We start from the raw sequence: 26,615 nt of genomic DNA on the forward strand, positions 1-26,615 counted from the left end.
GGGTGTTCAGACTTGGAGGGCAATAAGAGCTGACATCAAAACCCGAATATTTCTCAGAATTATTTGTGTATATGAGGTGCCAGAAGAGTCCTAGTCCCTGGGCTAGGTGAAACAGGTTATTGAACAGTGCTGTTTGTTGCAGTTGTCAGAATGGTTGCCAGCAGCAAGCGCCTGCCCTTGTGTCTGCTCTCTGCGTTCCTCCTCCTTGGGCTTAGCTTATCCCAAACTCCCAGCACCAAGTTTCCTTCTTTCAAAGATTTTTTTGCTAGTAAAAATCAGCGGACATCTCCATAGGGTTCGGTAACATGAGTTGTTTAAGGGAAAGGTCCTTTTGATACATGACAAAGGCAAAAGCCTTCAGTAAGGTTTGATAACCCCCAGCCTCTCTCAGTCCCTGCAGTATCTTACAGCGATGTGGCACAGCAGCGAGTGCGGAGCAGAGGCGGGGTGGAGCAGCTCTTTCGCTTAAACATACACATGCTAAATTGAGCCTGAAAATAAAAGTCTTCTTATAATCCCGTGAAGGTTGGTTTTGGGAATGGTCTGCTGGATTAGATCCCCGATGCCTGGGCAGAGCCTGGCAAGGGTTTAACGCAATGCTGACTGCATATTCTGTTTTCTTTGCAGTTTACACTGGGGCTTTGAAGACAAACGAGACCAAGCGGGTGTCAACGGCAGTGCAAGGCAGAGGAGAGAGAGGGGCCCCTCCAAAAGCCGTGGGAGGAGGAAGGCCAGCAGGGCTGTTCGCAGGAGCAGACGCGGTTCCTGCTGCTGCTCCTGGGCACACAGCCCCTGCCCTGCTCAGCCAGCCCAGCTTTCCCCTCTCCGCCAGCAGACATCGAAACAGCCCAGCAGGTTCAGGGGCAATGCAAGCAATGGGATAACCAACTTGGAAAATACCTTTTCCTTAGGAGAGAAAGCTGGCAAAAGCAAAGCCCAGCTTGCCAAGCGCTAGCTCTGCGGGCAGCTGCCTGCCTTGCCTGCTGGGAGCGAGAGGCTCCGTGTCAGCACGAACCCAGAGAGGGGAGAGAGGCTGAGCTCAGGGGTGCCAGAGGGTTCATATTTTCCTGTACTCTAGGAGCCTGCTATGCAGTTTTTAAAATGGATCAGCAGCCGTACGTCGCATCGTGATTTGGCTGCAAGTTGAGCCGAATGTGTGTTATCTCGGCAGGCTCATGGTATGTCTCTCCTCCCCGCCTAATATATGAATATACGGCAAGAGTTTTACGGACAAGATAATGTGTTTTGGCTGCATGAAATAGTTCTGTTCTTCCTATAGGAGAAAAATTTAATTTTGCACTGAACTCCACTATAACCAGACAACTCTCCGTTTATATCCTGGATAATAAATCAAAGCAACATGAAGTCTCGTGCACAGAACTGAAGTGGTTTCTTAAAGCAAATTTGGCAGGAAGTAAGTCATCATCTTAAAAAGCCAGTTCACTCTCCCTATACAGTATGCTCTTCTAAACCAACTCTTCTAAAATCTGCAAACAGGCACGAAAAGTCATTTTGTGAAAAATAGAGAGAAATCCGTGAGCTCTAGCGATGCTCTGTGAGATAAGCCATGTTATTCTGTTCTCAAAATCAAGTAACTTTACCAGAGAAATCACCCCGTGAGTTTTCTTCAACTCTGGGGTTTGCAGTGCCCAGGGACTCAAATATCACAAGGACCACTAGTTTGGCTTCGTACAAAAATAAGGTCATGCTGGTATTACATCTTCCCTCTGTGCTTTTCCTCTTCTTGTCTTTTCAGCTAATGTTGTTATTTTTTCTTATTTTTTTTTTCTTTCCAACCTTCCTTTCTAGTTTCTATTTCTATCGTGCAAACATGCCACGGCAAAGCGATGTAAGCAATGCATAATATATTTGCAGTAATGTATGATTCATTTACTAGTTTCATAATTAATGTGGCTGTGTTTTACATACACAGTACTTCCTGCATGCATTTTATGTTGTGAACACTCTTCAAAATCTAATAAAATGTAATCCGTTAAAAACAATAGTACTATTCCTGTTCTGAGATTTGTATGCAGTTTTGCAGGAGCTGCAGAGAGAACTTGGTGCCAAGTTTATATTCTAAACACCAATTTTATGCTGCTATTTTATGCAGCTCCTAATTTTCAAGGTGGAAATTATTATCATGATTTATATTATTATAGTGATACCACAGTTGGTCTGGGTATCATCTGCTTTTATACCCTGAAAACTTTCCAACCCAAATAATTTTTCTATCTGCTGTCTGGAGCTCAGTAACAAATATGAAATTACGGTGAATTTATGCAGAAACATACAAGAACTGTACAGCAGCATCTGTAAAATATCAGCTAAATAATGCCAACATCTGCACCTCCAAAAAACTTCCTTTGCCTGAGGTTTGGTGGGGCTGAGAGCACACACCGCTTTGTGGTCTGGGCCCCAGGACCGTTTCCAAAGGTATTTATGCATCTAATTGCCATCAGTATCGGCAAGAGTTGGGAACTGCTGAAGAGCTCGGGGCATGCGCTTTATTTATACATTATTTTCTTTCTAGTGAAGACTTGAGGAACCCAAATTATTTTGCACCCCAGGGAGAAGAAAGCTGACATAGCCATTTGTGTGTTGTTCCTTGACACGCTGTTCCAGGCAGATGGATTTGGGAGCTTTTCGTTTCCTATCTTCATACTAAAAATGTGTGTAAAATGATTTCCAGCAACAAAATCTACACTTATGAATGAATCAAATTAACATGAATATGTTGAAAATTCAAAATGGATATGAAAAATGGATACAATTTCCAGTGTAAGGCTAGAAGTCCTGTTTCCATCTCTCCAGATACCAGGCTAAAATTTTGCCTGCTTTCTTTCCAGCTGAATTGTCATTAAAGCCAATGGGCACAAACCAGCCCGGCCTGATGGTACCGTGGGGTTCGGGGATTTACATCTGCCAAGGCTCTGCCCTGGCCTTGGTGAGGGCAGCCAAATCAGCCCTGTGCTGCTCGGCTTGTGTGTTAGCACTTCACACCTACACAGCACCTGGGTGCTGCCTTAGCTGCCAGCAGGTGAGGAGCATCACTGCACTGAGTAAGTTACACCTGGGCTTGTGCCTCGTGGGATGAGGTTTGCATGGGGTTGTAGGGAAATGCAGCATTTTCTCAGCGTTGCTGGTCAGGATGGCAAGGGAATGGCTGAAGCCTCAGCATGACTCCAACCCCCTGGCTTTGCTGGACTTACATCAGGCTTTCCCTGAAGTATTGAAATGCAGATTTTTTCAAAGGTATTTAAGTGCTGCTTTTGGACTTTGCTGTGTTCCTCCTGGTGAATGGTTCTCTGCTGGGGCAGCTGCTGCGTGGGCAGCTTTGGTGTTTCTTCACAAGCGGGATCAATGCAAACATACAGGTAACTTGTGCAGTGGCTGATGCGCTTCAAGATGGGGAGTGTGTGTTCCTGCCAGCCAGCTCGGCAGGCAGAGCTGCCACAGCTGGGAGCTGCTTCTCTTCCCCAGCGTGGCACTAGGGGAAAGGTGGAAAAACCTTTCACGTGGCAAAATGAGCTAAAGACCTTAAGGCCCAAATCCTACCATTTAGAGAGATCAATACCGCCGTTAGTGTTGGGAAGTGAAATCCCGAGCTGCAGCAGCACGGATCGGATGTGCTGTGTCCCTGCCTAGGGTGAACCTGCTGGCCCCTTGTGTGGGCTCCCAGCGAGGTGGGGACACTCACCCCAGTGAGCTCAGGACCTCCTGCTTGGCCACCTCTCACCCTGGCTGCTGCAGGGAGGTGGTCACAGCAGTGGCAGGAGACACCTGCACAGTGCCCTCCTGACAGCCTGGGAGGAGACCGATAAAACTCGTAATTTCTAATGTTTTCTAGTTTTGATTAGAGAAATCTATTCCCCACCACCACCCCCTTCATTTAAGGAGGTTTATTTTAGTGTTGTGTGTACTGCTGGACCTTTGGGCAGGAGGTTATCTTGTGTGCTTTCCCAGATCTTGGATTAGTTTTGTGTGCTTGTTTTTACCTTTGCTTGGTTGGTTTTGTTTTTTGGGTTTTTTTGAATGATTGCTAAATTCATTATTTAGAGGAGAAAACCCACGTAAATGTATCTCTGTGCCCTGCAAAGGTTCAAGAAACGCAAAGAAGTGGAGGGGAAGGGATCAAGCAGCAGTGCTATTCTAAAACACCAATTTATGGAAACTGTTTTAAGCGAGCTCTTTGATAGCAGAGACTTGGTAGTGACTTCTACCTTTGGCAGGCATGTGCAGGTGATGCTGAATCTTTCCTGGCACCTGCAGCGGTTCCTACTTTGCTGCAATCTCAGCAGGTGCTTTTGCTACAGTGTCCCTTCTTCTGCCAACAAAGCTATGGGAGGGGGCTGCTCCCTTGGGCAGGCAACGTCCCTATGTCATATCTGTGCAGAGCCCCCAGGACTGGCGATAGTGGCAGTATTTTTGACTCAAGGCATGTGACAATGGGGGCTGCACTGTGGCCCATGCTGGGACATGAGTGGGGCTTGGCCTCCGTATGGGATGCTGCCCCTCGGCCCCGGCCTGCCAAGTGCCACATCAGAGCTCTGCTCTCCAGTGTCAGGGCCTCTGGTGTCCTAAATGAGGGAGAACCCCCTGGGACACGTGTCTACCCAGGTGGCCTCCTGTCCCCAAAGGCTGACCTCCAGCTGGGAGGTCTCTGCCTCTCCAGCCACCTCCTCTTAGGTCCCTGCCCGGGCCCCCAGAGAACACCAGCCCCCAGTCTGCCTCCCGGCAGCGGGGGTGAAGGGGCAGAAAGTCCCCTTTTGGGGGGAGGTTTAGGGAGGGAGGAACAGTCCAGCCCGGCTCAGCGGGAGCCTCCTGGGAATGCAACAGCAGCTCCGACACATGCAGGGGGCTCTGGATGGTCCTGTTGCATGGCCTGATGCTGCAGCCAGGAGGGCTGAGACTCTGCTCAAAGCATCGCGTTTCAGGGGAGTCAAATAGACAAGATTTTGGGGGGAAGCGGGGAAATGCAGGGCAAATGCTGGACCTGGAAGACCTTTACTCTGCCTGGTGGAGGAAAACTCCCAGGAACATTCAAAGAAAACAGCTAATTAGTGCTCGTACGGGGTGGGGGGGACACGCGACACGATTGGGGTGAGGCTGGAAGCTGCAGCCCCGTTTGGGGGCTGGGGGGGAGCGGGGAAGGACAGGGGGCTGGGGCACTGCCGGCAGCACTCTCTGCTCACCCCCCACCTTCACCAAGCACCGAGCTGGGGTTCCTGGGGTGGGGGTCTCTGGAGCTGGGGGGGGGGTCTCCAGCCGTGTGCAATCGTGAGGGGGGGGGGGGGGTGGAGCGGGGAGGGCAGGGGAATGCGCGCAGGGGCTTTCCGCGGGCGCTGAGCGACAGCGCAGATGCCCCAGCTCTTTTTCCTGCAGGGCAAATGGGGCGGGCACGGGGTGGTACGCGGCATCTGAAGTGCCATGGATTTAAAGGATATAAAATGTACGTGTAGGTATATATTTCATTTTCCCCCCCTCCTGCACCAGTAAGCCCCGGCTTCATTTGCACCTTTAGTTCTCGTTTCAGGGCGGGTTGCGATGCAGCAGCCGCCACCGCCTGTGCGTTAAACGGGAAATAAAATAGAAATAAATGCCCGCATCTGTCCCTTTTTTAAGACAAACGGCAAAATCATTTCGTGTCTCCCTGTCCGGCCAGACCCACCCAAGGACAGTGGGGAGACCCCAACGTCTGGGGAAACCTCGCAGCCCTCTCCTGCAAACGAGGGGTGCGAAATCTTGTGAGATAAAATGATGGAGCCGAGGGGTGTGTGGCGGGGGGGAATCCCTGTAAATAGACTGAGCATCGGGAGCCTTTGTGCCCAGGTCGCCTTGGAAGGCGGAGGGCGTCGGGGGTGCCCGTCCCTCCCGGCTCGCCTTTCTGTGGTCTCTGACATGGTCACATCAAAGGACCCGCCGGGGCGATCTGTGCACAGCCGTGTCCCCGAAATTTGCGCCTGGGAAGAGAGACAAAACCAGGCGATATTAATATCTTACTGAACGGCGGAATATTGGATGTTTCTGTAGGCGCGCGTTGCCAGAGGTTTGCACAGTTTGTCTGAAAACACCCGGAGTTGGAGGCGGAGGAAAGGGAGGGGGGTTTTAATAAAAACCATTTGCCACTTGTCTTCAATTAGGGTCTAGAAATTTAGCAAAAAGAAAAAATGCCTATTTTTTTTCTCACTTGCCGTCGGGATCAAGAGGTAAACCCGGCGCCCCTGCAACGATTTCAGGGCTTCGCGGTTAACAGGAGAGGGACAGCACAGGCGGTATTGTCGCCATCCGTGTCGGCGTGGCCGGCTGCGGGGGCGACGAGCGCGGATGACCACCGCCCCCCGCCCGCCCCGACGATGTCTCATGCCCCGGCACGCACCTCGCCGTGCTCCGCCGCTTTTCCCCCGCTGGAAGGGGCTTCCCCGCCCGGAGCCGGACCCCCGACGGGCCGCGGGACCCCCGCGGGGCTCGGGAGCGGCGGGACGGGGAGTGCCGGCTCCGGGGGGCGGGGGGCTTGGAACCGCAGCTTCCCGCAGCCGGGTGTGCGGCGGGGGGGGGGGGGGGGGGGCGCTGCAAGGGGGGAGCCCTCCCCTCCGTTTTTTTCCCCGTGCCATCGGGGCAGCCCCAAGCCGCGGGGGCTGGGCAGCCGCGGAGCCTCTTGTCACCGTGTCCCAGGCAGGTGATGAGCACCTCGGAAGCTAATACCCACCCCCGATATCCCCCTGCATCTTAGTGTCCATGACAAATAGAGGCAACGTGAGACAGGAAAGGGGGAGGAGGGAGAGAAAGACACGCACACAATAGCCAGGCAAATTGTTAGCAACTCCGGCGTTTGGGGAAGCCGGTACTGTAACTGTGCTCTCATCAGTCACCGCTCCTGAAGTGATAGTAAAAATGCATCTAAACATGCTGCGGTGTGATATATAAAAGCACAGCGGGATGAGCTGCTTTCCAAAAAGGGACTTGGTGATTGGATATGCCTTGGCATGATTGACAAGAGCTTAGTTTGGTAAAGAGAAGACACGCAAGCTTTCACAGCGGGATTTCTTTTCTAAAATATATCACACTAGCCTTTGAAAAGCGCCGCACACTATAAGGGAAATAAGGTTGCTTTATAGTGCGCTGACATTTCTTTAAAACACAACTAAGATCAAAAAAAGAAATAAAATGTGTTCCAAACACAATGTTTTAATTAGTTTATTCTGTGCATTTGCTTTTATCTGGTGTATATATCACGGATCCCCACCCTTTAATTAAAACAACTGGCTGCCTATACAACAGCAGAGACAAATGCTTAACTTTCTCCTTTGTAGCTACAAGCAAACTCAATTTACTACAGCTCTCAGAAGAGTTTTTAAAATAAACGTGGACGCCTTGAAAGCTATCGGGGAATGGGCGAAGGTAGCGGGAAATGGCTGTTTCCTGGCTTTGAAAACTTGAGAGGCTGTGAAGCCCTGCCCGCAGCCCTCCCGCAGTCCTGCCCGCAGCCCTCCCGCAGCGCTTACCCGCCGGCCCCGGGGCTCGCAGCCCTGCCAAGGGAATTTAAACGAAGGAGAGCACATAGCTGCCTTCCTGCGGGAGCCGCAGCTGAAGGGCTGCGAGATGGGGCTTTCGGTTTGCTTAGTTGCTTTTCGGATTTCTTTTGGTTTCTCTTTCTTTCTCTCCTTTTTTTTACTTATTTCCAAACCCCCCCCCCCCTTTTTTTTTTCCCCCTTTGGTGCCATCCCCATCGAAGCCCAGGTTCCCGCAACCCCCCGCTCCCTCCCCCGCCGGCACCGCCCGCTCCGAGGTTGATCACTTGAGGCACCTCTTCCACCGCGATCTCCCCCGCCTCTGCTCGACGAGGTTCTCGTTACAGAACTGATCCTCCGGGGAGGGGAATAAAAGTCCTTGTAAAGGCATCGACCCCTTCACCCGGTGGCAAGCACACAGTTTACAGGGGGGTTACTTGTGCCGGGGGAGCCGCCGCTGCCCCCCGCGCCCGGGGTGCGGTCTCTGCGCGCCCGCGTCCCGCAGCGCGGGGCCTGAGCAGCGGCGGGGTATTCGCTCCTCGGGGTATTCGATAATAAAAATAGAGAAGAGGGGGGCAGAGCGGCGAGGGGTCGTTTATCGGCCCGAAATCCGGGGCGTTCGGCAGCAAGAGAGGAGCTGGCTCTCCCCGAAGCCCCGCGGCCGCAGACCCCCCGGTGCAGACCCGGCGGCATTTGGGGGGCATTTGGGCAAAAGCCCACGCCCTGCTGCTGTTATTCACCCCGCTTTGCCCCCAAGGCTTCGAGTGGGATTTCACCCGTGAAAGCGGCTCCCGTTGCGGGGATATTTTACTCAGGGAAGCGTGCGAGGGCTGAGCCCGGCTCCTCCCGGGAGCCGCAGCCGCCCAGCCTGCGCCGTCCCGCGGCCCGCCGCGGCGGCCGGAGCCCGTCGGGGCTTTGGGCTGGGAGCGCCCCCGGAGCGCTTCGTTGGCGGAGGGAGTGGAGCAAGCGGCGAAAGCAACGGGAGCGGGGCAGACCCGCAGCTGTGCGGAGGCACCGCTTTTCCCGGGGGGGTAATAAACCTGAGAGGAGATGGGAATGGGCAGATCACCCCAAAGGGATCGGCGGGGACGCGTCCCCGCGCCGGAGGGCCGAAGGGGCGCTCGGTTCTGTCCCTGACACCTTGGGAAAAGCCGCCGGTGGTGGTGGGGAGAGCCGCTGGGCGATGCGGCCGGAGGGAGGATGGCGAAAGGCAAGCGATGGCAACCCCTCGTTTTAATTTTTTTAAAGACTTTAAATAGTTCAACGCGTCGTTCCAACACATCCTCGGGGCTGCCGAAATCGTGGCCCCGTCTTTAGAGGATGCCGGGCGGCAGGAGACACCCTCGATGGCCGCTGCCGATGTGCCTGTCGGTGCGCCGGGACGGCGCTGGGTGCCACAGCCCGACCCGGCTCCCCTCTGCCGGAGCCCACCGGCGCCCCCGCCCCCCCCCCCCCCCGAGTGCCCTCTGCTCCACCGGGGCGCCGCGCAGCCCGCCGCCGGAGCGGCACTTAGACGGCTCTACCCCGGGGACTCCCAGCCGGTCGCAGCTCCCAGCCCGGGGCCGCGGGGAGCAGGATCTCCCCTCGACCCTCCAACATCCCTGGTGCACCCCGGGGCTCGCAGTGTCGCGGGAGCCGGTGTCCCCGCAGGCGCCGAGGGGTCGTGCTGCAGGCTGGGGGTATTCCCAGGACGGGCTTTAGGTCGTCCACCCGGAGCCTGGCATCTCTCCCCGGCTGGCCCTCGGCAGCTGGACACTGCTTTCTCCGGCCCCTGGGGGTGCCGGTTCAAACAGGGCGACTCGCACCCGGGGAAGGGGTTTGTTACCGGGGTTTACACCTGCTGCGCGGCCCCGGGGCGGCTCGGCGGGCAGAGGCGGGCGAGTCCGTGGGCAGCGGCGGGGCGCCGGGCCCGGGGACGGGCTGGCATGGGGCTGATCTGGGGACGGAGCCCTACGGCCCCCGGCTGCCACGTCCTCCGTGGTGCACCCGGGACTGCGGGGCAGGGTGCTGGGGACCCCGCCGTGTGCGGGCAGGGGCGCGGGGCAGCAGCGGGGGTGCCCGGAGCCGCCCGGGGACTCGGCAGCCGTCGGGGCCGGGCCGGGCCGCTCCGCAGCGCCGCCTCGTGCCCGGCTCCGCTCCGGGCCCCGCTGGCAGCCGCCGCCGGGCGGGCACGGGCGGAGGCGGCTCCCGCAGCCCTGCTCCCAGCCCTGCTCGTCGATGCCGGCAGGTTTCGCGGGGGGCTGAAGAACTGGGGGTGGGGGTGGGGGTGTGTGTCCGTGGGCGACCCCTCCTGCCCTTCCCCTCCCGTTATCCCCGTCGGTTCCTTAGAGCATCGCCGCGCTCGCCGCAGGTCAAACCCCAGCCTCAGCACGGCCGGGGACACCCAGTGGGGCCTCTCCAGCCCCCCCTGGCTAGCCGTCGGGTGGGGATGCTCTGCCCAGCCCGCCCGGCCCCCGGGGAAAGGCCTGGGGCAGGCGGGGGCCGCGTACCCCGGGTGAGGGCTCGGAAACAGCCGGGGCGCGGGGGCAGCGGCCCCGGCACGCCGGGGAAAAGGCGGCGGTGCTCCGGCAGCTGATGCCGGGCTGGCGGCTCCCGAGGCCGGGATGCCTCCCTGGAGCCCGGGGCTTGCGGTTGCCCCTCAGGGCTCAGTCACGCAGAAAGGCTGACTAAAGTCTGTGTCCCCCGCAAGAGCGGGACAATAGAGCCACCCTCCGGGTCACAGGTCACCTCCTCGCTGATTGAGATATTCGCCACTTCCCCCCACCCCCTCTTCTCCTCCGAAGCGCGGGGGGATTTCAAGGGGGCGGCCGGAGAGCGAGGATGCTCTCGGCCGGGCCGGGGTGCCGAGGGCCCGGCTTCCTCCTCTGCCTGTTCCCGGGCCCGCACCGTGCCTCGTACTAACGGCTTTGCAGGGGCCTTTTTCGCCTTTCCCGAGGGTGGCCTTCCCCAGGGTCACACCGGTGCATGGCCATCTAGGTGCATGGGCATCCCAGGGCACAGGGGGCAGCCCTGGCATCCCGCAGGGCTGCGACCCCCGCCGTCCCCTGTCCCTGGTTGTCCCTCGGTCCCCTTTGGGGCGACCGGATCCATTTATTCTGCAGCTCCTTTTAACTCTTCCTCGTGGTTTTCCCACTCTCTTTGGAGCCAACGCGTGTTTTCCACACAGCTGAACGGTGATTTTCATTTTTGGAGGCAAACTTCTCCCCATCCCCACCAAACACGCGAGAAACTCTGGCCCGTGGGCGAGGACGCCGGTGCCAGCCCGGCTTTCCGGGCTGCAGCAGGATGGAGCCCGCTGGCACCTACATCCCCTCGCCACTCCGGTCTTTCCGCCTGCCTCCGCCTGGCCTTTCGTACCCCTCGCCCCCTCCCCTCGCCGAAGTTCAGACCTGTTTACTCCAGCCCGTATCTCTGAAGTTCAAATGTACATGTGCTTCCCCCTCTGCTGAGTGACAGCTACAATGGGGATGTCTCGTTCGCTCCTGGTTTGCATATAATTACACTGGAGATGCAATATGTTTATGGCAGGAGAAAAACTACTTGTCTTTACGCTTGTTAGGGATATTCATTTAAGCGCGATACAACGCGGTTTAAAAGCTATTTAGGGCGTATGAAATATTCCCCTCGCCGGCCGGCTCGCAGGTCGGCACGGGGGGATTTTTGTCGCCGTTTGCGCGGGTTTGTTTTGCCTTTTACTTGCCCCCCCGGTGGAAGGGACGAGGGAAACTCTCGGCGCCGCCGGCCTCCGGCTCCCGGGGCCGTCGCCGAAACTTCACCTGCCCCGCTGCGAACTCCGCCGTAACGGCTGGGCACCCACTGGGGACCATTTTTTTCTTCTGCGCTGCAGGGCCCAGACCTTTAGGTCTTTCCTCTGGCAAGGTTCCCCTTGCCGGTGTGCTGGGACAGGGCAGCGTTAAGCCCCGGGGGTCCCCGGGCCAAGGCGGGGGCAGCACCGGGGGCAGCCCGGCAGGGAGGTCCGGGGCCGCCGCCGTGCGGGGCACGGACGGGAGCCGGGCACCGGCGGGGCTCCGGGCGCAGGGGGACCCGCACCACTTTCGGGGGGTTTTACGTGTTTGTGGCTGTTAAATTCCCAAATCATCCCAAAGGGGAACAAAAAAGAAAGGGGAAAAAAAAAAAAGGTGGTGGAGGAGAATTACACGAATATCTGTTCTTGACGTAAAGCAGGGGGGCTTTCTCCGCCTTCCCCTCGCGTTGGGAGCACGACGGGAGAAGGGGAGCCTGCGAGAATACTTTTCCGGTTGCTGTTGTTTGCAACTGAGATAGATTTTAAAAAGGAGAGAGAAACAGTGTTCCCCCGCCCCTGGAAAATAAATTGGGATCGGCCAGAAATACCGCTGAATAAAAATGGAATTTACTGAATTGGTAAAATAGGTACAAAATATACGATGCTTTTATTTTTTTTAATTACTAAAGCACAGGGGGAAAAAAATCATGGGCCACACCGACAATGCCCTTAAAAAAAATAAACGCGTTTTCTGCAATTTTTTTGGTCCTTGAGCTGGCAAATTCTAGGCAGGAAGGATCGGGTGTAAATAGTGCCTGTACGCCCGTGCGGATATTGCTGGGCGCGCACACTCAGGCAAAGTTGGCAGAGTAGAAACGGGAAACGTATAAAAAAAGATTTATAGGTTAATTGATGTAGTCCGATCCGCAAGTACACTGCGGCATGGCAGGGCTGCGGGCGCCGCTTGCTGCAAAAGCCACCAAACCCTCCCCGAAACGGCGAGTCCTCGTCCAAAGCTACGATCGCTTCTTTTACCCCCCCACGCCCACCGGGACACTTTTCCCGAAGCCCCGCGGTGCCGCCGCTGCCGGCGCGCGGGAATATTTCTAGGCGAAAAAACAAAATTAATTTTTAATTTTTATTTTTTTTTAAAGCTTCTCCTTCCGCCGTGGGACCACGCTCGCTCCTTCCCTCCGAGCCGGAGGGTTTCGCGCACACACCACCACCACGTCCCGCACCGCACCGCCCGGCCGGGGCAGCCGCGGTCCCGCATGGGGTGGGCACCGGGTGGGCACTGGCGCGGCCCCCGCTCGCCCGGCGGCTCCCGCCGCCACCGGCCCGGCCCCGGCGCATCCCATTAGGGATAGACAATGCCACACGTGAGGCCTCTAGCGCAGGCAGGGGTCAGTCGCCCTCGGTCGCCCCAGGTCGGCGACTTCAGAGGCGCTGCCCTCCCCGGCGCTCAGCTGACGGGCTAATTGAATTATGCCCCCTTTTTTTTTTTTTTTCCCCCTTTTTTTGGGGGTGTGTGTGTGTGTAGTGTGGTGGGGGTTATTGCTGCCGAGAAACCCCAACACGTGCGGTAATTAATTACCCCGCCGCCGCCCTCCAGAGCAGGCAGGTAGAGCCGCCGCCGGGCCCCGGGGGCCGCAGGTCGGTGCCCGGGTGTCCCCGGGTGTCCCCGGCCCTGCCCCGGCTCCCCCGCGCTCGAGCTCCCGGCCGTGCCCCGCGGAAAGGGCTCAATCCTGCCGGCCCCCTCCGCCTCCCGCGCAACGGCCGCGGGGCGCAGCGACGGCGGCCCCGGCCCCCCCGGGGCGGGACCCCCCCGGGACCCTCCCGCTCCTGTTGTTCTGCTGCGATCGTGCAGTAACGGCAGCGAGGGACTCACCTTCCAACTTTGGGACTGTTCTTGGCGGCTGTGGCCTGGGAAAATTGACTGTTTGACGGGCACCGGTGTTACCTCTCTGGGAGATTTTATATCGGTGGCGCTTTTTTCCTCCCCCCCCTTTTTTCTACCCCCCCTCACCGGCAAACCTTAAAATAAAGAATGTGAAGCCTTTCCCGGGGCTGATTGGGGGGAGCGATGTGAAAGGGCCGCGGTTATAAAGCGCTGCTTGAAGCGGGCTCTCAATGCATCTCTGAACTTGATCAGATTTTACGTTTCCTGCAGAGAGCCGGCGGCGAGCCGCAGACCTGCCCAATAGCCGGACCTGGGGGCTCAGCAGATCTCAGGATATTACAATTACAGCCATCTTTCTTTCTGCCTTTTATTTCCACTCTTGCTCCCCATAGTTCTTTGCAAATGCTTTCCAGAACAGAAAATGAGTGGATTTATAGCGCTGTCTGCAACTGATAATTATTCCAAGGCAGAACGTTGCCTTTGCAAAATAAAATTTAAAAGAAACGGAAAAAAAAAAAAAAGTAAAGAAAGAGGGTCTGTGTGTGTGTAAAGGAGTGTAGGGAAAAATACAGCGCAGGAGCCGCCGTGCCGGGTGCTGCTCAGCCGCGTCCCTGCGGGGAGGGAGGGCATGGAGCCTCAGTGCCCGCGGAGCGGGGTGCGACCCCCCCGGCGCCCCCCCGCTGGGCAGCGAGGGGGGACAGCGGCGGCGCAAGGGCTGGCGGAGCGGGCCCGGCCCGGGCAGGCTGCGCCCTGCGGGGTGAGGGGCAGGAGCGGGCTCCCCCCGCTCGGCTCGGCGCGGCTTTGCCCTCGCCTTTAGTCAGCAAAGGGAAAAACAAATAGAAAAATGAAAATAATGAAAAAAAAACCAAAAACGGAAAAGGGAAAACAGCACCAAAGCCGCCGGTTTGGGTTTTAACGTGTTTTTATTTTTGAAGCAGCGCGGCGGCTTTGCGGCGGCTTTACGACCCCCGCCAACACCGCCCAGGGCGAGCGTCCCGCGCGGCGTGGGGCTGCGTGGGGGGTCGCGGCGCGGCGGGACACGGGGGGGGCAACGGGGGCACCGCGCACGGTCACGCTGCAGGACACAGGGACTCGCACCGGGCGTGCGCGGGGGTGCCCGCCTGCCCCTCGGCACAGCGCGCTGGGCCCCGGGCCGGGCCGCCCCGCCAGCAGCGGGGGCGCTGGGCTCCCCGCCGCTCCCCCCGTCCCGTCCCGCGCCCGGCCGCCCCCCACCCCTCCGCCGCCCCGTTATTACCTGCGAGGCGCCCGCGCCCAATCAGCGTCCCCGGCGGCGCGGGGCGCGTGCCAATCAAGCGGCGCGCCGCCAATGGGACGGCGGGCGGCGGGTCAGGTGACGCGGCGGCCGGCGGTTCCCCATTGGCGCGGCGCGGCCTGGCCCCGGAGTTGGTTTATGTGCGAGGCGCGGGCGGGCGCCCCGTCAGTGCCCCGACGGCGCCGAGCGGGAGCGCGGCCGCGCTGCGCCTCGCCCTGCTGCGCCGCCCTGCCCTGCCCTGCCCTGCCCGGCCCGGCCCGGCGCGGGGGGCGGGCGCCTCTGGGGGCGGGTGGTTTTTGGGGGCTGGTTGTTTTGGGTTTTTTTTGTTTTGTTTTGTTTTTGTGTTGGACGGAGGGTGCTCGCCTCGCTGCCCGCCCGCGGCCGGCGGCAGCGCCTGCCCGCAGCGGGGGGTGGGGGTGCGTTTTGGGGTGGTTTTGTACTTTTGGGGGGGCGGGCGCGCGGGCGGGAGGTGGGTGGTGGGGGGACAGGCTGCCGCCGCGCCGACGGCCCCGCGCCCATGACGATGCTGCTGGACGGAGGGCCGCAGTTCCCGGCGCTGGGGGTGGGCGGCTTTGCGGCGCCCCGCCACCACGAGATGCCGGGCCGCGACGCCGCCGGCATGGGGCTGGGCCCGTTCGGCGACTCCTCGCATGCCGCCGCCTTCAAGCTGAACGCGGCCCCGCACGACCTCGCCGCCGGGCAGAGCTCGGCGTTCACGCCGCAGGCGCCGGGCTACGCCAGCGCTCTGGGCCACCACCACCATCACCACCACCACGCCGGCCAGGTGCCCTCCTACGGCGGGGCCGCCGCCTTCAACTCCACCCGCGACTTTCTCTTCCGCAACCGCGGCTCCGGCATCGCGGACGCCGCCTCCGGCACGGCGCAGCACGGGCTTTTCGGTGGCTCCCCTGGCGGCTTGCACGGCCCCGGCGGCATCCCGGACACCCCGGGCTACCTGCTCTTCCCGGGGCTCCACGAGCAGAGCCCGAGCCACACGTCCCCCAACGGGCATGTGGACAACGGGCAGATGCACCTGGGGCTGCGCGGGGACCTCTTCGGGCGACCGGATCCCTACCGGGCCGTCTCCAGCCCCCGCACGGACCCTTACGCCGGCGCCCAGTTCCACAACTACAACCACATGAACATGAATATGGGCATGAACGTGGCGGCCCACCACCACCACCACCACCACCACGGCCCCGGGGCTTTCTTTCGGTACATGCGCCAGCCCATCAAGCAAGAATTGTCCTGTAAGTGGCTCGACGAAAGCCAGCTCAGCCGGCCCAAGAAGAGCTGCGACAGGACTTTCAGCACCATGCACGAACTGGTGACCCATGTCACCATGGAGCACGTCGGGGGGCCGGAGCAGAACAACCACATCTGCTACTGGGACGAGTGTCCGCGGGAAGGCAAGTCCTTCAAGGCGAAATACAAACTGGTGAACCACATTAGGGTGCACACGGGGGAGAAGCCCTTCCCCTGCCCCTTCCCGGGTTGCGGCAAGATCTTTGCCCGCTCCGAGAACCTCAAGATTCACAAGCGGACGCACACAGGTAAGGCCCGTGTGCCCCGGCCCCCCGTCCCCCCCCCCCCGGGGGGCACACGCCTCCCCGGGGCTGCGCGGACGGGAGCACGGCGCTGCCGCCGCTCGCGGCCCCCTGCGCGCCTCTGCGGAGGGAACCATAGAAATGCTAATGAAGGCTCATTTTCGGTGACTTCCGCTCCTTTTTATTTTATTTTTAGGCCTGATTGGCGTCTCTCCTAATTAAATCAGCGATACTTTTGTCAAAGTGGTTTTATTTGCAGCCCCGTCTTCCCTTCAGCCCTCCGCACGGGTGGAGGGAAGAGAGGGAGAAGGCAGGAAAGCAAATGTATTTTGGCTCGTATCCGCCAGTACGTCTTGTAAAACTGTCCGAGCCCCTGAATTTATCTCGGGTCTTCTCCCACCCCGGGCTTGCCCAGCTGCCGTTTGTTCCCACTGGAGCCCAGCGCGGGCCTGGCGGGAGGTGAATTAGAAGTAATAAAGGCTGACCCGAATTTATCTGACTCGGAACAAACCCTGCTGTCCCCCTTCCCCTTCTTCGTTTGTTGGGGTGCTTGCGCATCCCCAGGCTGGGGCGAGCGGGGCAGAGGTTGTCCTGGGAGGAGGCAGGTGGGGATGGAGAGGGGAACGGCCCTCCTTCACCCTCTCTGAATTTCACAGGTGAGAAGCCCTTCAAGTGCGAGTTTGAGGGCTGCGACAGGCGCTTCGCCAACAGCAGCGACAGGAAGAAACACATGCACGTCCACACCTCGGACAAGCCCTACATCTGCAAGGTGTGCGACAAATCCTACACCCACCCCAGCTCACTTAGGAAACACATGAAGGTAATCACCCCTGCGCTCCAGCCCTTTCCTCCCGGAGCGGGGATGCTCAGTCGCTGGTGTGCTCAGGGCTCGTTTCCCTGGGCAGGGCAGAGCTGAGCAGTGCCTGCCGCAGTGCTCCATGCTGGCAGCGTGGCCTGAGCGGTTCCCGGTGTCTATCTAGGCCATGACTGGAGCACAGCCCAGGGAAATGGCGTAGTTTCTTTTTGTGCTCCCACCGGTGCAAGCGCTGCCCAGTTCCCGGAGTGCGGCTCGGTGCTGGAAAGCTGTGAAATGCAACCTGGCCTGTGGCTGCAGCCCCGCATGCCGGGGTGCTGCAGCCCCCCACGCTGGGATGCTACAGCCCGCCATGCCAGGATGCTGCCCAAAGTAGCCAGGAGCCGAGGCAGGCGTTTGCTGCCGGTGCTCAGGGTGGCCAGCAAGGCATGTACTGCCTGCTTGCCAGGCAGAGGCCGAGCCGCTGGACCCCAGTGTCCCTCCTGCACGGGGGGAGCATTCCAGCCTGGCTCAGCAGGGTGGCGGGGACTCCGAGCTCGCTCCCATCTCTGCCTCTTGGTTTTAGGTGCACGAATCCCAGGGGTCGGACTCTTCCCCTGCAGCCAGTTCGGGGTACGAGTCCTCCACCCCCCCTGCAGTGGGCTCTGCTGGCAGTAAGGACTCCACTAAAACGCCGCCGGCCGCCCTCCAGAGTAACCCCGGCCACAACCCTGGACTGCCCCCCAATTTTAATGAGTGGTATGTGTGAAGGCAGCTGCTGCCCGGCCACAGACTGGACCAAATGCTTTGGGAACAAGGAAAAAAAAAAAAGGACAAACCAAGCCAACTGCAGCTCGCTCCCACGGAAATGGAGTTTCCACACCGATGACCGCATAGGGCTACACATAGTTAAACTGCCAGGATCTGGAGGGGGGGGTGTCTTTTATTATTATATTATAATTATTACTATTTTTTGCAAGCTCAGACGCTGGACTAGCCATGTCCTTTTCTCAGGATTGGATTTCTTTCTTTTTTTTTTTCTCATTTTTTGCAGTCGCAGTTGTTTCTTTGATATTTTCTTTTTCTTCCTTGCCCGAGTCCCTCTTCCTCCGATTCCCCACTTTTTTAATTCTTAATCTGTTTTGGTTTTCCTTCTTTCGGTGGGATGTTGACATGAGGATGAAAATTCTCTTTCGCCTTAGTGGTGATTGTTTAAACTTACAGTCTTAAACCGTGCCAAAGTCCTGTTATGTCTTGAACTTTCCTCTCTAGCTCTCCTGCTGCTTCTTTCTCTGCTCTCCTCCTCTTTCTCCTTCTCTCTCTCTCCAAGCATTACACTTGTGAATGTATTCTCGTCTGATGGGGTCGGTCAGTATTTTTCAGGATGAGGATGTGGTGTTTATTCTACCCAGATTGTGACGTTTAGTATAACAGTTGCCTTTTTGTAATAACTTTTTTTGTAAATACATATCCATGATGCCATATTTATCGTTCGTAATTTAATTATTGATACAAAGTGCCGGGAACTGAACAATATTTATGGGGGAGAAAAAAATTGTTTTCTAACAAAAAAAAATACAAACAAACAAAAAAAAATTCCAACTCTGTACAGCTTTTGGTTATAACTGCTTTAGCATTAAAAGTTTATTGTTTTGGAAAGAGCTGGTTTTGACCTCTCCGGGGGATGGGGCAGCCGCGGTGCCATAGCGGGCCCGGTTCGGCGCGGCCGCCGGGGCCGGGCCGTTGTTTTCGAGCTTGCGGTGCCGGGTGAAGCCTCTGCCTCGCCGCTGCTTTTTCTCCTGTCCCTTTGTCCCCGCCCTCCGTCGCCCAACGGTTCGTTCCCCGGCACCTTCCCGAGCGAACGGAGCCCGGGGCGCGGCGCCGCCGCCGAGGGAGAGGAGCGCCGGGGGCAGCGGGGCCGCCTGGACGGGGAGGCCCCGACGGTGAGTACCGGGGCGGCAGGGCGGCCGGCGCCCCTTGCCTGCATGGCGGGGGTGTGGGGGCCGGGCGAGCCGTGCAGGACCGGCTCCGCTGGCACCGGGCTGCCGGCCGGGGGGACCGCGGGGCGGCTTCGCGGTGCGCCGGACGTTCTCCATTATCGCCTGTTTGGTTTTTTTTATTTTCTCTTTATTCTGACTAGGATGCAGAAAAGCTTCCCCGTCCTCAGGAGAGAAAAGGGGTCCAGCAGAGACATCTCACCCGAGAAACTTCTCCGGCGCCGCCCAGGAGCCCCAAGCAGTCAGAGCGATGGTGGAAGCTCCCCAGCCCCGGCAAACCTCCGTGCCCCCGGCGGCGGGAGAGGCCCGCGCCCCCGGCGGGCCGGCCGGAGCTCCGGTGGGGCTGCAGACGGGCTCCCGCCCCGGCGAAGTGCGACCGGTGCTCCCCTCCAGCGCGGCCAGCCCGGGCGTACGGCTCGGCGGCCGCATCCCCCCTCACACCGCAGGGACCTTGCCGCGGGCTGACCCCCGCTCCGAGGCGGGGGGACGGACCCACACCACGGGCTCCGCACCTCCGCTGACCGGGAGAGACCCCAGACAGACCCGTCTTGAACTTGACTTGGGGCACAGGGGGAGGACGGGGCGGCCCGTCCCCTCGAGCGTGCCGCAGGGTCCGCTCGGGCAAACAACCCGCGAAACCTTGCATGCTTTAAAAATTAAGTTTGAACAAACCTCCCCTCGACTCCCTCAAAAAAAAAAAAAAAAAAAAAAAAGGTTTACCGGGCAGAAAAACACAGGAGAAAGGTGGATCACAGCCGCTGCGGCTGCACATCTGGAAAAAAAAAAAAAAATCCCCAAGCCCTGTGCAGGCAGGTTCCCCGCTCCTCACTGCCCCAGCCTGGCTTTTTAAAATAATTCCCCTCGAGGTGCCCCGGCCAGACGTGGATCTCCGCTGCCTTTATGCTGTGAAGTCTCTCTCTCGCTGTGCGCAGAGCCGAGCCCGGGACTGGACGCGGAGCGGGGCCGGCCCGGGCCCATCCCGGGGGGCGAGCGGGGCCGCCCCGCACGGTGCGGGCGAGGAGCAGCGGAGCCGCCGGGCGCCGTCGGGTTTTCCTCGGACACTGCGGACCGCGCCAGGCTGGGAAACGTGCCGGTAGGCTCGGTTTCGTTACTGCTTTGCTCGGAACCGGGGAGGCGCGGGGTGCGCAGGGCTGGGCGGTGGGGCGCCCCGGGTGGGTGCCCCGGGGGTGTCTGCTGCTGTCAGTCCCCAAAACGCCGTCCCAGAGCGGGAAGCTCGGCTGTGGTCGGGGTTGTCCGGCTTGGGGAACCCCATCTGGGAGGCTGCAGCATCTCCGGGCCCCGGAGGAGCAGCCCCGCCGGGGGCTGGATGTGGGGGGCCTTCTGCGCCCCGCAGATGGCTCTGGCTGGTCCTTGGGGCCCTCAGGCCCTGCTGGCGTACCTGCTCTCTTGCCCCTGCAGTGCTGCTTTGGGCCGGCAGCACAGCCCCTGCTGGTTTTATAGCTAGGATGTAAAACCAGCATCTTGGATCATTTGGCTTCCCCAGGGTAGCCAGCTGGCCCCCCCACCCTGGGGCCTCCCCACTGTGCCAGAGCTTACACCCAGTATGGGGAAAGGGGGAGCAAACTGTTGCCTGCACTGCACTGAGGTCAGTGGCCCCCCCCCCCCCCCCCCCCGCCGCTTTGCAGTTCCCCATCCCCCCCATTCCCCCTCCCAAAACGGGGCATGGACAGGGCAGGGGCAGCTGGTGTGTGTGTGCATGGTTTGGGATGGAGGAATGGGTTTGGGTTGGGTGCAAAAGGGGCTGGGGACCTGTTTGGCTGTGAAATGCTTGCAAAGCACACAGGGTTCAGCACCAGCACCGTAGAGGTGGGGCAGGAGGGCTGTGTCCCCTGAGCATGGCACGCTGTGCTGGTGGGTGCTGCTGCTGCTGCAGTGCCTCTGCCCCCCTGGCTGCTGCTGGCCCCGAGACCTTGGGGGTGAAGGCCGGGGAAGAGCTGTCTCACCCTGCAGCCGAGTGCTCAGCTCTCATGGACAAATATGAAGGATTTTTCTGTGGAAAGAATCAAAAAGGTTCTGTCCCTTGCCTATTGCAGGGAGAGTCCTAGAGCAGGCAAAAAAGCCTTTTTTCCCCACATTTCTTAGGCTGGTTTTGTGAGTCGGGGTGAGACAGCTCATGATTTTCAATGCCGGGGGCTGGCAGCAGGGACCCGCAGGCATCCCCTGTGCCCACAGCTCGGGCGAAAGCGTTGCAGAGCTGGCCGGGGCAGGGCAGCGCTGGCGGAGCAGGTGCCGTGTTAGCTCAGCTTTTAGTGGGTCATTAATAATGGGTCTTGTGTCGCACCCCAGAGGGGTCCCAGGACTGTTCACAAAAAAGGGCCGTATTCTGTTGCCCTCTCCCAGCCTAGCAGCTCCCTTGAAGTCGCTGTGCTTGCTTGTATGAGTAGGGTTGGGTGGACTTGTCCCCAGATAAGGGATGGTTTTCTAAAAGGGGTAATGTTGGTTTATAGCGCTACAAAGAATCTAAGCAGAGGCAGGCGATGAGCTGGAGCCATTCCTTCGCTACCACGCTCTATGAGCCATGAATATTTTGATTCCTTTAGTGTCATTGTTTTTGCGTATCTGCCTCTGTCTGGTGTAATCCTCTGAAAATAATATTTATTTTTTTCAAGCTTTGTGCATGCCATTAGCAGCTAGTGGTTGCATGCAGTGTGAAGGCAGAGTCCTGAAGGCATTTGATCAGGTTGTGTTCGAGTGTCTCGGTGCTACAACACCAGGAATTAAGTTCCTATAGTAACTCTGTCGGCTGTAAAGCTCTGAAGCAATGGATAAGGGTGTAGTATTGTGTGTTTGTGTTTTACTGTTTAATATGATGTTCCCAGGTTAAAAGCACTACATACTAACACCAGCATTTTTAGCTGAGCTTAAGTTTCATGACTGTTGGATAAACCATCCCTGTTATTTATGCTGTTAGTTTGACCAAACTATATGGGCAGTGTCTCTACAGAGATACACTCATGTTTTGGAGAGATAAAATTCTAGAGAAAGCCTTAAAATCATTTGCAGAAATCTAATTTTATTATGGAGTGTGCAGAAGGAAATAATTTGTATCGTGCTGACTAATCTGTACATCCCCTGAACTAAGGCATTTGGTTACCCTTGCTATGCTGTTTGTATGGGTTAAAAATATAATCTGTCTTGCAAGTGCCTGCTCACCTGAACATAACTGCAGGCAGTAAAAATGCTTGTGTAAGAGTTTATGCTGGTGAGTGAGAATGGCAAAGTAAGGACCTGCCCTGCAGACTTGGTAGGAGAAGGTTTAGGGTGGCTTTACAGGCACGTGTTCTGTACTAGCCGTGGAAAAACCCTCTGCATAAAGCAGGGGAGGCAGTGTCTAAGGGGGCGCAGATATATTTTAATATTAAGATGCTAATTTTTATTCTCAGTAAAGAAGGTTATGTGCCGCTTAGTTTTCCTTTCAGCTGACACTTTGGCAATGTTTCTCCATTTCAAATGTTTGAGTGAAAAGAAACTTTCATAAAAAGGGCTGGGGGCAAAAAAAAAGTTTAGCTGAATGATTTTGTTTTGGCAACTTGTTCAATAGTAGCAGCTTTGAAATTGCTAAAGCTCGACTTTGAAATGGTTGAATGGGCAATGCGTGAAGTTCCTTTCGAGGGAAACCCAGCTCGCATGTTGGGTGTTTGTTCCTGTGTACGCTGGGCAAGGTAGTCTGACCTGGGACAGCCGGGAAACTCGGAGAGGGGAAAGGTCACCAGCAGTCCTGCCCTTGGAAAGAGGCTGGGGAAGCTGAGAGGCTTAATGGCCGAGGAGCATAAAGGATACATGCAGAACAGGGCTATTCCCATGTTTTTTTCCTTTTCCAGAGCATTGTATAATCCCGGTTTGGGCCTGTGGTAGTCCTGCAGATACAAAATGGCTCTTAGGCCGGGATTTTGGGGCACTTGGCGTGGCAGAACAAGCGGCTGGGCAGAGATCCTAAAGCTTTTGAGAAGGCTGTGTGCTACCTGGCTTCCAGTGTCTGTGGTGTTTGGGTAGAAACTAGTCTGTAGGCTGGAAAAAAGTGGAACATTGGCACGGTTTGGTATGGGAAGAAAAAGTGTTTTGCTCTGCAGCCCGTGCGGAGTGCCGTGCCCGGGCAGGTGCAGGGTCGTCACTGCTCCCTGTGCTTCAGGGGGAGCGTGGTGGGCTTTTGGAGCAGGAATGAGTGGTGGGCTTTATTCACAGGCTGGGATGTGGCCTTTAGCTGGCAGGGTCACGGCAGGGTAGAAAATGTCAGGATTTTGGTTCCTGCTAGCCATGGGCTTGCTGCGTTTGCATGCCACAGAGAACAACCACCTTGGAAAATATAGCTACAGCCAGGAAGGCTCGAGAGGCAGCGAATCAGCATATAGTATTTGCTTTCAATAAAATTACCTACCTACTTACCTCTTCTTGAAATTCCTCCCATTTTCACTAAGATATTATTCCAGTGCAAAATCTTGTGTGTGGTGGTTGGCTTTTTTTTTTTTTTTAAAGTATTTTTGCTGTTTTCTGTAGTTTACATAGCATAATCCATTTACTGTTTTGGGCAAGAAGATGATACTGTTCTTTCTATTTGCTTTTTTCCTTATTTTAATTTGGTTTGTGTTTGGTTTTTTTACCTGTGTTAGTAGAATGCAGTTGAATTTAGAGTCTCCACCACTTCACTGTGTTCTTACTGAAAATAAACATTTCTTTTGTTTCCATTTAGCATCCTATTAAATCCATGGACTTGAGCTTCTCACTAATTATTGATAACCTCAAGAAAAAAGTAAAACTTGTGTTGAGATTGGTGAGAGAAACTCAGTCTTAACTATAGGAAAAATCTGTATTTGGACTCAAATACTATCTTTAATTAAGAGAAAAATCTCTATGCAGCAGATTATGTGACTAAAGTTCCTCCGATGCATGCAGAGTTTGCAAGGACTGGACTGTGGTTGCTCACTGGTTCAAGGGCTCCTGGTGCTGAGGAAGGTAGATGTTCCCCAGAATACCAGTTTTTCTCATAGTATTTATTTTTACTAGAAAAAAGATGCTGCAGGAACTTGCTGAAACTGTCAGTCATAAATATTTTAAAATCACATTTCAGGTACCCCTGAAATGGTCTTGCTTAATTTGACAAAATTCAGAAAGGAAAAGAAAGTGAATGGTTTTATTTTCTTTTTCTGCCTTTCCACCACCACCACCACCACCACCACCACCCCCAGTGCTGTGAGCCCCACTGGCCAGATTTTATTTTGCCTTCCCCCTCCCCCCCCCCCCCCTTTTTTTTTTTCTTGTGACAGCTGTAAGGCCAAAGGGGCATATACCTGTGTTTTCAAGTGGAGCTTGAGTTTTTGTGCAATTGCCTGATTCTGGAGCTTGACTTATATTTTTTAAAATTAGGCTATTGGTAATATTGTAAGAATTTGCAACGCTGCAGCAGTAAAATATTTATTCAATTTTTAATCTTGGCCTGCAGAAGTGTTTTAAAATAACGCAGTAAGCAGACTGATTTACTTTAATAGCTTTGCACCACTCGTTTTTAAAATGAGATACCAATGTGATATTGCAATCTGCTACTTTCTTTCTGTTTCCTTTGCGTTCTTTGCTGATGTGGAAGGAGAAGGCAGGCAAAGGACCAAAGGGGTTGAAACTGCACCTTGAAGATACTCCCTGTATGTCTGGGAGGACGCTGGGCTGAGATTAAAAAAAATGCTCTGTTGATGCTCGCTTTGTGTTGCTGAGGACTTGATTTCATAGGAGTTACCTGACCCTTTCAAAAATCTCAGGTTGGAGATGTTTAAATAAAACAAAGGAAAAGAGAATTTTAAAAACAGCCGTGTACCCATTGGTTCCTTTTCGAAATTACAAGCTGACATGGGATATTTTGAGAACTGTAATTTGATAAAGAACTTACTGGGTCCTATACTGGGTCCCTAGTTGTGCGGCTGAGCCTTGCCTTGCAGCCGTGGTTTCTCTGCACGTTTGATACACCAGAACAGACCATGTAAGCTACACCATGATGTCTGTGATCAGAGGACAGCGAAGAATATAGCGGGCTCACATCTGAGTCTGCTAAGTCTAACAGTCCCAATTTCAGGCTGTGGCCACTTGATCAGCTTTTTAGAAATTTGTAACACAAACTCGAGCAACTGCACCATTAAAGCAAAATTTCTTGTAGTCATTTAATTTTCATCCAAGCTAGGGGGAAAAAAAAAAAGTCTTCTAGAGATAACAGTAGTTTATATCAGCATCTTATTTTTATCACACTTGTATTTCTAGATTTCATTGTTTTGCTGTCGGTTAAGAAATAGTTTCCTTCCAGATTGACAATAAATTGCAGTGAAAGAATTAAGCCAGCACACATGCCCCCTACAAAGTTTAAAATCACATATGCATCAGTGAAACATTAATGTTCTGAAAATATGTTTTCTTCTTTTCAGTAATTTTCTGTTCTTAATCTCGGACAGTCTTTTACATAAAAGCTAGTCGTCAGTGCCGTAGCGCAAGTAAATCGTGCCCGGCAGAGAAGCTGACGCAAGGAAGGGGCATCGGAGAAATACTGCATTTCATAAACACAATCACTAGAGCATTAGGAGAGCAAACATGTGGTTTTATGAACATAGTTATAAATATTTAAACATGCAAAATGAAAATGTTACTAAATGTCTGGTTTTCATTATCTTTCGATGAACATTTTCATTCTTGGAAGCATTGCTAGCTGTCTGCAGAAAATGATCACCACCCCCTTCCCCAGAATGAGTGATGCGTAATACGAAAACGTGTTAAAATGCACAGTTGTTTGTAATATCTTCTACCAAAGTGGAAGACATTCTACCAAATTTGGTATTCTACTGAATCGTGAAGTATTCTTGCCCAACAAACAGGCAACCATCCTGCTTCTGTCAGCAACTTGCTTGCTAGATGTTATGAAAAATCTAAGGGCGGTTTGGAAAATATAAGATGTCACTCAGCGTGCTTGGAGTTGCGTCCTGCCATCCTTTCTCCAGCAAAATTCCTACAGAAGTCAGCAAAAGATGTGGCTGCTGATTTTATCATTATTAACGTATTATTTTGAAGTGTCAACAAGTTTGTAAAGCGTTTTGTGTGCCTCTGTGGAAGGGCTGGGAGACTGTGGTAGGAAGCAGTGTGCGGGGAGCCAGGGGTCTGCCCCTTGGCCGGGCTCTCGCAGTGGGTGTGGGGCTGCACCTTTAAGCAGGATGGTGGCAGGCAGTGACGGATACAGGTTGTGCAATTTCGCTTGGATACAGGTTGTGTAATTTAGCTTGCGTGAGGGGAGGCCTGTGAGAAAGCAGAGGCCACGCTGTGCATCACTGTTCGTAATAAGGCAGGTGTCTGATTCCTCGGAACCAGTGTAGTCAGCTGTCTCTCTTGGCTTCAGTTCTCCCCCATCAGTGCATCCCCACAACGCTCTGGCTGTGCTGCGTATGTCAGGAAAGAAGATGCCAAATGATTTATTTATTTATTTATTTTTTAAGGCACTGGGAAACCCATTTTATATTAGTCACATATTTAACCCTGGCTGCTGTGAGCTTCTGCCGTGCTCGGTAGAGGCATGGTATCCCATGCGCTGGCACATAGGCACGCACGCGCGTGCTGTTTACTATTCCTCCTGCAGTTGCTCCCACCAATAAATCTGCACTTGCTGTAGCCAGGATGGAAATCTTTAAGACAAAGGACTTGAATGGGCAGTTTTTTATTGCTGTGATAGAGTAGAAGGCCCCAAGCTGGGGACTAGTGCATGCATGAATGCTGCCCCCCTTGGCTTGGTACTGTCTCCTACTAGCACTGTACCAGTACCGGAGACTGTGAAAGAGAGAGGGCCCCAAGGCTGGTATTTCCCCATTTC

The 26,615-nt window shown here is 55.7% G+C and overlaps 1 protein-coding gene across 1 annotated transcript; it reads left to right on the forward strand.

The window, feature by feature from the left end:
• Positions 1-14,913: 14,913 nt before the first annotated feature.
• ZIC3 (Zic family member 3) lies at positions 14,914-17,600 on the forward strand. Its single transcript, XM_037407797.1, has 3 exons — positions 14,914-15,982; positions 16,633-16,796; positions 17,356-17,600. The coding sequence occupies exons 1-3, from the start codon at positions 14,947-14,949 to the stop codon at positions 17,536-17,538; spliced, it is 1,383 nt and encodes a 460-aa protein (XP_037263694.1). The 5' UTR covers positions 14,914-14,946; the 3' UTR covers positions 17,539-17,600.
• The last annotated feature ends 9,015 nt before the right edge of the window (positions 17,601-26,615 follow it).

Source organism: Falco rusticolus, chromosome 14 (assembly GCF_015220075.1).
Source record: "Falco rusticolus isolate bFalRus1 chromosome 14, bFalRus1.pri, whole genome shotgun sequence".
In the NCBI taxonomy this organism is placed as follows: Eukaryota; Metazoa; Chordata; class Aves; order Falconiformes; family Falconidae; genus Falco; species Falco rusticolus.

Bases quoted from the DNA above. Each gene is read 5' to 3' on its own strand.
- ZIC3 (XM_037407797.1), top strand. From the start codon at position 14,947: ATGACGATGCTGCTGGACGGAGGGCCGCAGTTCCCGGCGCTGGGGGTG. The intron at 15,983-16,632 runs GTAAGGCCCGTG...TGAATTTCACAG, and splicing joins TCACAAGCGGACGCACACAG to GTGAGAAGCCCTTCAAGTGC. The intron at 16,797-17,355 runs GTAATCACCCCT...TCTTGGTTTTAG, and splicing joins CACTTAGGAAACACATGAAG to GTGCACGAATCCCAGGGGTC.